We start from the raw sequence: 13,977 nt of genomic DNA on the forward strand, positions 1-13,977 counted from the left end.
TGAGCCGAAAGACTCTCTTACACCTAAGTTTGCAACGTCCTTACATACTCCTAACTAGTTTCACTCTCTTGCAATCCTTCCAATTTCATAAGGTACTGGTGGCATGGGCAATTGATATGTTTGTTTAAGTACCTAGTCGTCAGCACTTTTTCTATTTCCCTTTTGAATGCAGCTCAAAACCCTTATTGATGCCTTGTTATTCACTCTTTGATTGGGGTCTTCATTGTCTCTCTAGTAAGGCTTAAGCATAGTCATATGGAAGATTGGATGTACCTTGGGTTTAGGCAACATCTCCAACTTATAGGCCAACCATCCTATCCTCTTCACCACCTTGTAAGGCCCCTTATACTAGTGAATCAAGCCCATGTGTAGCTTTTTGTGCCTCAACACCAAGCGGAGCTTCACCATTACCATGTTCCCCATATCAAAATGAGCCTATTTTTGTGAGTCATTAGTTTATTTCTTAGCCCTCTTAGTAGTTTTATGGAGGCATGCTAGAGCCAAGTCTTGTTGCTCATCCCATGGTCGAGTGCGTTTGTATGTAGTAGTGATTGGACTAGTATACCCAACAACTATCCCACTTGGCATGTGGGGCTATTACCCAATCATTATCTCAAAAGTGCTTTGACCCGTAGATTCATTATGTTAAAAGTTGTGAGAAAATTATACAACATCAAGCCATCAAGATTAGTTTGTGCAGGTGCTATACATGAAGTACTACAAGGTAAAGCTCAAGCATTGCATTCATCCTCTCAATCTACCTATTGGATAGTAGATGGATGTTGCTCAAAAATAAAACTCAAACCCTAATAACTTGAACATCTCAATCTAGAATCTACTTGTGAACCAACTATCCTTATCATTGATGATGGTCCTTAGGACCCCTTAATAGTTCACCAAATGCTTCATGAACAGCTTGACTACCTTTTTAGTTAGACACTCTTAGGTGGCAATTATTAGTGTGTCATACTTATAGAATCTATCCACTACTACCATAATGCTTCTGAACCCATCAACTCGAGGCAATCCCATGATGGAATCCATGCTAACATTTTCCCATTGTTTGATAGGCATTGGATGCGGGTCAAGCTGTCCTTTTGACCTCTTTTACTCAACTTTATCCTATTAACTCACGAAACATGAGCTCATATACCCTTGTATTGAATTTTACATCATTAAATTCTAATCTTGATCTTTTTATTATTATTCAAAAAAGTAAACATCAATGCACCCATTCCATCTATTCTTTTGTGTGCTATAACCATCTTTCTCGTTCTTCCCATTCTTTTGTTACTTCTTTTAATTTTGTTTCAGTTCTAAAGACTTTTACAGAGGCATTATCTCATGACTGTTGGTGAATTGCTGTGGAAGAAGAAATGCTGACTTTTAAGGGTAATGTTATTTGGGATTTAGTTTCTTTTCCACCAATTAGACAGGCTGTTAGATGCAAATGGGTACATACAATAAATTTGAATCTTGATGGTACTATTGCTAGATTGAAAACTAGATTAGTAGCTAAGGTTATGGTCAAATACATGGTGTGGATTATACAGACACATTTTCTCCTGAAGCTAAATTAACTTCTATTCATGTATTTCTTTCTTTAATTGTTACTTATCATTAGTGTTTGTACCAATTGGATGTGAAGAATTCATTTCTTCACAATGACTTACAAGAAAAGGTGTATATGGTGCAACCACCTAGGTTTGTTGCTTAGGGAGAGTTTGGTAAAGCATATATACAGGTTGAGAAAATCATAATATGGGTTGAAACAATATCCTAAAGCTTGGTTTGGGAGGTAATTACAAGCAGTAATTAATAATGTATTCATAATTTTAAAGTTTTTCTTTAAGCAAAATTTCATACGAGAATTGGTTTCCTTGAAATACTTTTTAAGGATTGAAGTAACTCACTCCAAAAAGGTATATTTCTCTCCTAAAAGAAGTATGTCCTAGATTTACTCAAAGATGTTGGATTGCTTGAAGCAAACCCTTGTGAGACTTCTACGGGCCTAAATGTGAAGTTTATAGTAAGAGAGCGGAAGGCATTTATAGATCTTCAGAAATATAGATAATTAGTTGGTAAATTGAATTATTTGATAGTGACTCATCTTGATATTTATTTTCTAGTGACTGTAGTAAGTCAATTCATGTCAACGCCTATTACTATTCATTGAAATGCTTTTGTTCATATCCTAAAGTATTTAAAAGAGGCACCTGACAAAAAGGTTGTATGTGGATATCATGGACATGCTTGAGTTGATGTTTTATTGATGTCGATTGAGTTAGGTCACCAAATGATAGGAAATCTACTACAATATATTATGTGTTTGTGGTAGGAAATTTAAAATCATGGAAGAGTAAGAAGTAAGATGTGGTAGCAAGGTTTAGTGCAAAGTTTGAGTATCGCATTATGGCATAAACTACTTGTGAGCTTATGTGGATTCGTAATTTGTTGAAGGAAATTGGTTTTACATATTCGTCTCCTATGAGATTGTGGTGTGATAATCAAGCAACTATGCATATTTATTCTAATCTGGTGTTTCATGAAACGACAAAATATATTGAGGTTGATTGTCATTTATATGTGAGAAGATTCAACAGAAATTGATTTTTACTTCCCATGTGGACATGGGAAAGCAATTAGTAGAATTGTTTACTAAGAATTCTTCTAGGGCTAAAATTAATTATATTTGTACCAAGTTGGGCATGATCAATATTTATGCTCAAGCTTGAAGGGGAGTGTTAAAGAATGATATATATTATTATAGCTTAAGTAGGTTCAGCACTATTGTAGGTTTAAGGCTATTTTAGTCTTTTTCATATTCTCTATTCTTTTATAAATAGAATAACCACAATGTGGAAATAGACTGTTGTCAAATATATGAAAATAGAAGCTTACAAATGCAATAGAAGAATAATGACTTGTTTGAATTTTTTTTAATAGTTAGAGGGGTGTTTCAAGCATTATGCTTTTAATCAAATTAAATAATTGAAGACATTCTAATATCACATTACTTCTTTTGCTTTCATGGTACAAGTGATTTTGGACTGCATGATTGAAACTAACCCTTTGATTTCGTAAATCCTACTCCTCTAAACTGAAAAATCAAATCAAAAACTTTCAAGTTGAAATTATAAATCTAATCCTTTAAATGATCTCTACCAGGGCATCATATTTAATTTTCTAGAATTTTTTTTAGTTTAAACATTTATATTGCAATTGTGAAATGATAAAAGATGATAAATGTTGCATTAGATATTTATTGGATTTGCACATGAAGTCAAGCCTTGGATTTGAAATGTTCAAGTAACATTAAAGAAAAAAAAAGCCAAACAACTAACGAGATAAATTGAAAGAGAGGTAGTTAAGTAAAAAATTTAAGAAATAAAATCGACATAGAAAAGACAAAAACAAAGGTGGGTGGAGTAACAAATAACATTAGGTAAGTCTAGAAAAGATACTCAAAATGAAAAGCCATCCAATTCCACACAAAAATGAGCTTCATGATGAACATGACAATTGAAGAATGCTCATAATCTGGTGAACCAGTGCATTGAAGTGGTAGAATCAGTGGAGCAGATTTTTTGGAGGGAAGGAATAGGTTTTATGAAGATTTAAGAAGGTTCTTTAATACTCCAAAAAGCTACCATGTCAACTTCACTAATTACTTGCTATAATACATATCTTGTAATGTCATTTTACTTGTTACTTTATTTCCTATGTGATAAAACGGTTGTTTGCTGTGTCGTTTTTACTTGGTTGTTATTGTTATGTTTCTAAATGACTTGTTCACAATCGTTTTGTTCTTATTGAGTTGTTTATTTAGTTGATTATTGCTCAACACTAAAAACGATGCTTTGATTTCAGTGCTTTAACATTTTAGGATTTTGTTTCTCAAGGCTAGATCTACGCGCCTTAGTAGGTTTTCTTGTAGAAAATATATAATGCTGGAAAATAATGAAATGTGTGGGTGATTTTCCAATTTCTTGACAAAATATTTTCTACTCTGTTCTTTTCTTCTTCTCTCTAAACATTCTTTCATTCATCTCACTGAGCAATTTTTTAAAATCTCAACATGGTATTAGCGTGCTTTTTCTTGAGGGACTTGTGACTCATTTGTTACCCTTGATTTTTCTCTTAATTGTGGAAATTAATAGCTCAAATTGCAATTGCAAGCTTCAACACATCCTATTTTCTTAGGTACAAACTATCCTTTCTGAGTAATTAAAATGAAGGCTTATATAAAAGCCTTTAATTTGTGGGATGTAGTTAAAGTAGGTGGTGAACCTCTTGTGCAAAGGCATGCCAATCCCATTTTAGCACAAATTAAATATCACAGTGAAAAAGTAGCCAAATGATATAAGGCACTCTCTTGCCTTCATTTTGTTGTGTCGGAAACTATATTTGCTAGGACAATGAATTTTGATGAACTTAAGTTAGTGTGGGATACATTGAAAAGAGGACTATTAGGGAAATGATCGAACTAGGCAAATGCAAGTGTTGAATCTATCTAGGGAATTTGAGTTACTAAACATGAAAGAGAAAGAGCATATTCAAGATTGTTCAGATAAGGAGATGAAATTAGTAAATCAAGTAAGACTTTTTGGAAAGAAGTATATGATAAAAGGGTTGTAAACAAAATTATGGTTAGTTTACCTGAAAGATTTGTGGTTAAGAAAGGAAAGGTTAGCGATGGTGTGCAAGGAAAGAAGAAAGTTAAATATGCTCCTTGCCCTCATCGTAAGAAGAGGAATCACACTCCTAAGTATTATTGGTATAGACTTAATGTGAAATGCAAAGCTTGTAAGCAACTTGGTCGTCTGGAAAAGGTCTACAAAGCAAAGAAAAATAATGTTGAAAACAAAGCTGTTATGGCTAAGCAAACAGATGAAGTTGAGGAAATGTTGTTCATGGCTAAAATGGAGAGTGGTGTAGATGAAAAGAATGTGTGGTTGCTAAATAGTGGGTGTTCTAACCATCTTATTGGCAATGACCAACAGAACTTGATAGAAGCTTCAAAGCTTGAACTAAAATTAGGAATGGAATTTACTTGAAAATTAGTGGTAAAGGAACTTTGGTTGTTGAAACACCTTCTAGTATTAAATACATAACAGATGTCTTCTTGGTACTTGAAGGTAATCAAAACCTACTTAGCATAGGCCAGCTAGCTAAGCTGAATTATACTTCGTTATTCAAGGGTGAGGTATGCACTATTTTTTTTATCCTAATGGGAGTGAAATTTTAACTATTGAAATAGAGAACAAATGTTATCCTTTGAATCTAATGAAAATTAAGCATAGAGCTTTTGCTAGTAAAGATGATGTTTTTGAATTATGGCACAAAAGACTAGGTCATGTTAGCTATAGAACGTTAAGTAAGATGGCTATTAAAGATTTGGTTGAAGGTTTACTAGAGATTAATAGAATTAAGAAAGTGTGTCAGCTTCAGAACAAAAGTAGAAAGCTTTTTCCAAAGTTGAGAAACTGGTATGCAAAACAGACATTGGAGTTTGTACATACTAATTTTTGTGAACCTACGAAGACACCTTCACTAAATCACAATAAGTTTTATATTGTGTTCATTGATGATTTTACTAAATTTAGCTGGGTATATTTCATGTAACAAAAGTTAGAAGTGTTAATCAAGGTCATGAGGTTCAAAGCATTGGTTGAAACTCACTTTCAGCAGAGAATCAAAAACTTAAAGATTGATAATTGCACATAATACATTGCTATAGAATTTGAAAATTTGTTACCTCAATTGGGAGTCAAGGATAGCTCACAATAACGTATAACCCTCATCAGAGTGGGGTTTTAAAGAAGAGCAAATTTTTGTGGAAATGGCAAAGTGTCTATTGTTTCAAAAGAATATACTAAGGGTGTTTTGGGCATAACCTATTAACACAACTAACTATATATGAAATTTGTCTTATACAAGGACCTTGATAGATAAAACACCCTATGAGATGTGTTTTGAACACAAACCAAAGGTTTCTCACTTAAGAACTTTTGGTTCAATGTGTTATGCTAAAGTTCTTGATCAAAAGAGATCCAAATTTGATCCAAAAGCTATATTAGCTATACATATTGGTTATAGTGACCTTTCAAAGTTTGATAAGGGATAAATTTGGAACAAGAAGAGTGGTAATCTGGATAAGTCAGAAAGTGAGTTTTTTGGTATTGATGAGTAGCTGCAAGATGAAACTAAGTTTATTGACTTGGAGGATGAAAGGTTGGTAGTTAAAGGCACAAGATCATTGTAAGATATATACCATAGACGTAGCTTGGCAATTGTAGATTTTACTAGTTTTGTGAAAGCACAAGTCACTAAATATTGGAAAGCAGTAATGGATGTAGAAATAAGTATGATTTTGAAAAATGGAACCTGGGTGCTAGTTGACAAACCAAACAATCAACAAGTGATTGAGGTCAAGTGGATATACATAACCACGCTAAATCCAAATGGCACAATTAATAAGTACAAGGCTAGGTTAGTAGTTAAAGGGTATGTTTGAACTTATGGTATTTATTTTTTTGAAACTTTGTCTTCTGTGGCTAGACGTGATACTATAAGGTTATTAGCTGCTTTATTTGCAAAAGTGGGTTGGAAATTTTCCATTTGGATGTGGAATCAGCTTTTCTCAATGGTATTTTAAAAGAAAACATTTATATTGCACAACTTGAAGGGTATGAGGTATAGGGTGTTGAAAACAAAGTCTGTAAGCATAGTAAAGCTTTATGTGGACTTAAACAAGCTCTTAGAGCTTGGCATGAAAGGTTTGATGACTATTTTAGAAGTCAAGGTTTTAATAGAAGCCTAATTAAGCCTATTCTTTATGTGAAAAGTTCAAACAATTCAATCATGTTGATAGCTGCCTTGTTTGTTAATGATTTGTTGATTATAAGGCCAAATGTTGAATACTTGGAAAATTTTAAGTTACAAATGATGTTTACATTTGAGATGACTACCTTAGGCTTGATGACTTATTTTCTTGGGATGGAAATTCAATAAGAAGTAGATCAGATCTCTTTGCATTAGTCAAAGTATGTAAAAGATTTGTTAAAAAAGTTTAACATGGATGCTTGGAAACTAGTTAACAATCTTCTTACTGTTCGCAATAGATTGAGTAAAAGTGACGGTTCAATAGATGCAGATGGATTTATTTACAGAAGTATGATTGGATCACTATTGTACTTGTCAGCCACTAAACCTAACATCATGTATGCTACAAGTTTACTGTCAAGGTTTATGCAAGCACTTTCTTTGCTGCATTTCAAAGCTGTAAAAAGGATTCTAAGGCATATAAAAGGGACAGTGGAGTATGGTCTCATGTACAGAGGAAAGGATGGTAATGAGCTACAAGGTTTTAGTGATAGTGATTGGGCAGGGGCTGTTGATGACTCCAACAGCACTGGTGGTTTTTGATTTTTAGTGGGAAGTGCAATGTTTACTTTAAATTCAAAGAAATAAGAGATTGTTGCATAGTCTTGAGCGGAAGATGAGTATATTGCTACAGTTGCAACTGCTAATCATGTTCAATGGTTAAGGAAGATATTATTGGATCTTGGGTTTATTCAGAAGAAAGGTACTATACTTCATATGGACAATCAATCTAATATCTCTATAGCTAAAAACCTTTGTTTGTCATGGTCACTCAAAGCATATTCGAGTGAAGTATCATGCATTGAGGGATGCGGTGAAGGAGTAAGTGATCGAACTGAGGTATTGTCAAATTGACTTACAATTGGCAAATATATTTACAAAGGATTTGGGTACAGAAAGCTTTGAAATTCTAAGATCTCAACTAAGATCACCAGATTTTTGATCATGGGAGTGTATTGAAGAATGCTCATAATCTGGTGAACCAATGTGCTTGATGTGGTTGAATTAGTGGAGTAGGTGCTTTTGAAGGGAAAGAATGGGTTTTTTTTTTTGAAAATTGTAGAAGCTTCTTTAATACTCTAAAACGCTACCGTGTCATCTTTACTAATTACTTGCTATAATACGTATCTTGTACTGTCGTTTTACTTGTTGCTTTATTTCCTTTGTTGCAAAACGGTTGTCTGTTGTGTCGTTTTTACTTGGCTGTTATTGTTATGAGTCTAATCAACTTGTTTATTGTCATTTTGTTTTTCCTAAGTTGTTCATTTTGTTAGCCGTTGCTCACCACTGAAAACGATGCTTCGATTTCAATGCTCCAAAGTTTTAGGATTTTGTTTCTCGAGGCTGGATCTATGTGCCTTAGTTGGTTTTATTGTAGAAAATAAATAATGCTGGAAAATAATGAAATGTGTGGGTCATTTTCCAGTTTCTTCAAAAAAGCTTCTCTCCTTCTCCTTGAAGATTCTTCTATTCATCTCACTGAGCAATTTTCTGGAAAACTCAACAATGACAAACATAACAATTCCAGCTTCTTTGAATAATCTTCCTGCAAGCAATATAGTAATAAGGTTCTTAGGGAAAAAAGGAAATTAATCACCTTCACATTGTATGTGAGGATCGTTGATTAACTTAAAAAATAAACAATCTAACCTGATAACTTGCAAATATAAAATATTCACCCAAACCCTATCAACCCATCGACCTAATTGTTCTTTGGTAGCGTTCAAGCATGGGTCTGTGTTGTTAGCCAGGGTACAACGTACTGACATCTTTATTAATTTTTAAATTCTTTTATTATGAGTTTATTGCTCTGAGCATTTGGGTTCCTTGACAGATCTTTAAAAAAGAAAAAGAACTGAATTGATACGATGGGATGAACTTATGCATTTCTGTTTATGTTTGCATGCTGACTAAACTGAACATTTGTTTTGTTTTGGTGCCTCCATGAATGCCTTAAAGGTTAAAGCAAAAAATGATGAGCTGTTCTAATATATAGGCCACTGCCTAGACAATATATACAGGCCTACCAAATCCCAATACAACGGTCCCTATACCTCTCAACAAACAAAGAAGTCTAAAGTTAGCAGTGTTTTCGACTTTTTTTTGTCTACTTAAATATTAGGAAGCAATCAAATAGCTGCACATGTTTATAATCCAAATTTAATAATAAGGCCCTCATCAAGCATATAATGTGAGTTGTCAACTGCTTTAAACTATAAGAATAGTATAAATGACATATGATTATATATATATATATATGTATGTATATATATTGACATACTACATATACATGCGAGAGATTCTTTGATTATACTGCAATCCTTTTCATTCAGTAGGCTAGGTAGCTTCTTCATTCGAGAATGATCAATCATATGCCAAGAGTAGAAAGATGGAATTGTATCATACACAATAGAATGATATTCCCATTATTTTATTTTATGGTCATTGTCTCTACATATATTAATTGTACAATACACTACATATATATATATATATTAACAAAATCTGATTGCAGCAGAGCAGACAATGCATTAAACCTTTATTTTTTTTTTTGGACAAAAGGCAATTTCGATGATTAAACAAAGAGGGAGAGGCCTAGTATTGCGTGTTCTAGAGTATGGACGGCTTAGTGGCCCACTCTACTTTTTGAGATGAACTCTGATTTTTGTTAGTTTCTGAGCAGACAAAAGCAGGGAAGCTTCTTATCCCCCCTATGGGTTTTCACACAAATCGTTACACATAGAATCTGCAAAAGCCAAAGTAGTTATATCAATATCATATTCTCCTTGTTTTGATCCCCCAATCATCACCATAATTACAATGTCTACATGTCTCAGATCTTCATTTAATTATTATTGTTTCGCAAGATTTAGGCGATATATTTGCGGAAAAGGGTATTAAATTATGGACAAAAGTTTCCATATACAAGCTGCCCACAGGCAAATGACAACAGTGTAATATATGAGGATATCTAAGGGCCAATTGTTTTGCTATTGATTCTAATAGTGGCCTATATAGTTCAATATCGTACAAGCCTAGTTAGCATGTTCTGTTGCATCACATTCTAAATCTGCCCAGTTTCTTTGGCTGTCTCTTCTCTTTCTCTATCTCTCTCTCTCTCTCTCTCTAAACACTGCCATGGCTCCTATGAGTCTCCCGCCTGGATTCAGGTTTCATCCTACTGATGAAGAACTTGTTGCTTACTATCTGGATAGGAAAATCGGCGGTCGCACGATTGAGCTCGAAATTATCCCTGAGGTTGATCTGTACAAGTGTGAGCCTTGGGATTTGCCAGGTAAAGTTGAATTTCCATTTAGTTTGTTTGTCTGTCAATATGAAATAATATGATCATCTTGTTGTAACTCTTAATTAGAGGTAGCGGCACTAACTGACATTGCACTGTCAAAAACGCAAATCCATGTTATCAACAAACAGATAAGTCATTCTTACCAAGCAAAGACATGGAGTGGTACTTCTACAGCCCAAGGGACAAGAAGTACCCGAATGGATCAAGAACTAACAGGGCAACACGTGCCGGATACTGGAAAGCCACCGGCAAGGATAGGGCAGTATACTCTCAGAAGAGGGCAGTTGGCATGAAGAAGACATTGGTTTATTACAGAGGTAGGGCTCCCCACGGCATCAGAACTAACTGGGTAATGCATGAGTATCGCTTGGTCGAATCATCTCCTGCCACTGCTCCTGCCTCAAGTTTAAAGGTAAACATCATAGTTAAATTAATTAGTTCCTCTTGTGTATGCACAGCAATCGTGATATTAACTAGGTTTTCCATCTATATTATGCTCACCAAAATCAAGCGAGATCCACAGCGGTGAACTTGTCAACGTTTGTTAATTTGGACGTCCTTGTTTTGGAATAACAAAATACTAAATTAATAAACTTAGCTCTGTAAGGTTATGGTCAAGGCCAAGTTAAAGTTGTAATGCTTAACTACCACCTACACAATGGAGACCCTAAAAGCCACGACCAAAATTCCTGAAATTTCTTGGATGCTTAATGGAATATATGATACGATTAATGCTTATTAGATAATTAAGTTACTGGTAATTGTTCTCTCAAAACACTCCTAAATCAATAATTTCATTTAGAGGAGTTGACATATGGTGAACAGTAAAGATCTGTGTGGTGTGCATACTCATCAGTCACATATGCCCCTTTACAATATTCCTTCCGTTTTCATTTTCTTTTGGAAAGAGTGGCATATCAAAACGATTGTGTGAAAGACTCTTTGGGTCTAATCTTGCCCACTTTATACATTTATAGGTGTACTAGCTAATGGCTAATGATCTATCTCTCTTTTGGTTCTAATCTTCTTTTTTAAACTCTTTGTAATGTTCTTTTAAAGATTTCGAATGCATGATATGTACACTTTTCCTACACAAGTGAAATTGAAGAAATGGTGGGTGTTAATTGATAGAGTTTCATGTGTACTATATAATTTTTGCAAAACAGGACTCTTACGCTTTGTGTCGCATCTTCAAGAAAACCATACAAATTCCTAATAAAACGAAGGAAGCTGTAGAGAGCAATGTTAATGCAGAGAAGGAAGTGGGTTGGGTGTCAGATGAACAATTGTTTGGCGATGATGCAAGTGGAACTGAAATTTCAAGAGGGAGAGAAGCTGAAGATGAGAATTTCAATACTTCCTCATCAGATGTCACTCAAGGAACTCCCAATGAAACTGGCATGGCAGATGACTATCACCAAGCTCCATTCACCTCGGATGAAGCAAACAGTTCAGCTAATATGTGCTCACTTGCCGCGGATTTCTCGTCCAACCTATTCCAGGTACAACCTAAGTCATCAAATTAATTACTTATTGTGAGGTTTGTCTGAGGATGCAGGATTAATGTGATTTGTTTCAAAAATTCTCTGAAGATGTCGTAAGATTAGGAAATCATACATGTAAATAAGCATGCATTAGGCATTAGGCATTAGGTCATTGCCATGGGCCATCCCTTGATTCTTATAATAATAATCTGCTTTAGACATCTTTTATGTTCATGGCATGATTATCTCCTTTGCCAACACTGCATTTACAGCAATATTCTGCTTTATTGCCTGCTTTATCACCAAAGGCTTCAAAATCACACCAATCTAATTCCCCATCCAACACTTGGGCTGCTGTCACACAAACACATGAAAGTACAATCAGCTGATCAGTGTGGGTTCGAGTTGGCCCACCAAACAACCACTTTGAGTTGGCTTTCCATCTTAAAGTAACAAAAGTTGGAAGCAATCGAAACTCACTCTCTTTTCCTGAAGCTCACCCCCCAAAAATCTCTTGGACTGACTCAAATGCAAGGCTTTCTTCTATAACTTCTTTTGACTGACCCTAACATTTTCCACATACCCATTGGTTTCTCTAACATCTCCAATGTCACTAACCCCGATGACTCCTTTCTCTTTCTTCTCATCTTGGGTCAGAGTCTGCACAATTTTTCCATTCAAAAACCACTTTGCTTTTGTTTTTTCTTATCACCATCTGCTTTGGACACTTCAAACTCATTTCCAGTTATCTTTTCGGAAAAACTCAATGGGGAATGGAAAAATCAGCCAACATTTACTCCTTTCTATCCAATTTCATTAGCAAAGCTACATTATAACGAGATAAAGTAATTATCCCGTGCGTGCCTAAGCATCTATCTTCCTTACTACTAGGCCAAGGTCATAGTGGCAACATCTATCTCTATTTTCTTAGGAAACCAAAATCTCAAATTTAGCCTTTTCAATTAGAGTTGTGTTTTCATTGATAAAGGTAATCAATACTCCCCCTTTGAACAAAATACTCATGTTTGCAGTTTCCATTCATATCTGTGTTGTTAACCTTTGCAATTTGTTTCGAGCATATAATATAAGCAGCTCGTTGAGCAGGCTTTGGTCTCTTTGCCAATGCAGGAAATGCAGATGCCGGGCTTCAAAAATCTTCACTATCAAGTTCCGTATCCGCCATTAGAGTTAGAAGACTTTCCACAGATAGATATATCCGAGACAAAGCCAGAGATAATTGATGAATACACGATTTATGACAAGTATAGGGACTGCATGAATGGCGCCTTAGAAGAGATTTTCTCTCTTTGTTCCTCTCAGGACAATTCCATGCCCCTCTCAATGCAAGATTGAACACACTAACAAACATCACTTTAACAACATTACATTTATTTCTCTCTTTTACTTTTATTGTAATATTAAATTTCTTTTTTCATTTTTAACACAAAGGTAGAAGGTCGTGTTGGGGCAAATAACCAAAATTAGAGGATTATTTTGCCTAGCGCAAGATATAAGGCTACATATTCTTGCTTTTCCTTTTTTTACCATTTTTCATATTGTGGTTAAAATGCTATGGGTCAATTTTGAAAGGGAAATGGATAAATCAGTTTATTTCTTTTCAATTAATTGTGTATGTATTTATGTATGCCATTTCTTTCCTTGTTTCATGTTTTCGAAGGCACTTGATGAAAATATCCACACCAAAGGAAAAGCTAAAATATTAATACTGAAAAAAAAAAAAACAGAACCTCCATGGGCCAGAGTAAAATTAATATGAAAACCATATATGTAAGTTGTCTCTTTAATCCCATTTGTACATTGTCCGCGCTAGTTGTGGGATAATCAAAACTCTCCGTATTATCCTCATCCTCTCTCTCTCCCTCTCTCCCTCTCTCACTCTCTCATTGTATGTCACTCCTCTTTTCTTTTGTCCTATTGTTTCTCCTCTATGACTATTCAAATACATATAGGCTATACAAGTGGGTTCGAATCTTACAACATTTATTTGTAACACCTTGTACCCTTGTATAAAAGCCAATATAATCTCATCAATGAGACCGAGGGTTGATGGACGTAAATTTAAGTATGAAAGAGCGATAATAGGCGAAAGGGATATATTTTAGAATAAAATATTTTGTATGTGAACAAATGATAAGTAAATAATAATAGTTTACCAAGGATGAATTAACGAGACAAAAAGGCAATTCTGAAGTGAATCGAGACAAAGTGAGACATTTTGGATCCCAACGAGATAATTTGAAAAATTTAGAATAAAATAATATTTTATTAATAAAATAATAT

General features: G+C 34.5%; 1 protein-coding gene across 1 annotated transcript; it reads left to right on the forward strand.

Moving 5' to 3' along the window:
- Positions 1-9,709: 9,709 nt before the first annotated feature.
- Positions 9,710-13,288, forward strand: NAC020 (NAC domain containing protein 20). Its single transcript, XM_021443846.2, has 4 exons — positions 9,710-10,180; positions 10,321-10,604; positions 11,359-11,694; positions 12,805-13,288. The coding sequence occupies exons 1-4, from the start codon at positions 10,024-10,026 to the stop codon at positions 13,027-13,029; spliced, it is 1,002 nt and encodes a 333-aa protein (XP_021299521.1). The 5' UTR covers positions 9,710-10,023; the 3' UTR covers positions 13,030-13,288.
- Positions 13,289-13,977: the final 689 nt, after the last annotated feature.

Source organism: Theobroma umbraticum, unplaced genomic scaffold (genome assembly GCF_002168275.2).
Source record: "Theobroma umbraticum cultivar Fairchild unplaced genomic scaffold, ASM216827v3 scaffold_25.0, whole genome shotgun sequence".
NCBI lineage: Eukaryota > Viridiplantae > Streptophyta > Magnoliopsida > Malvales > Malvaceae > Theobroma > Theobroma umbraticum.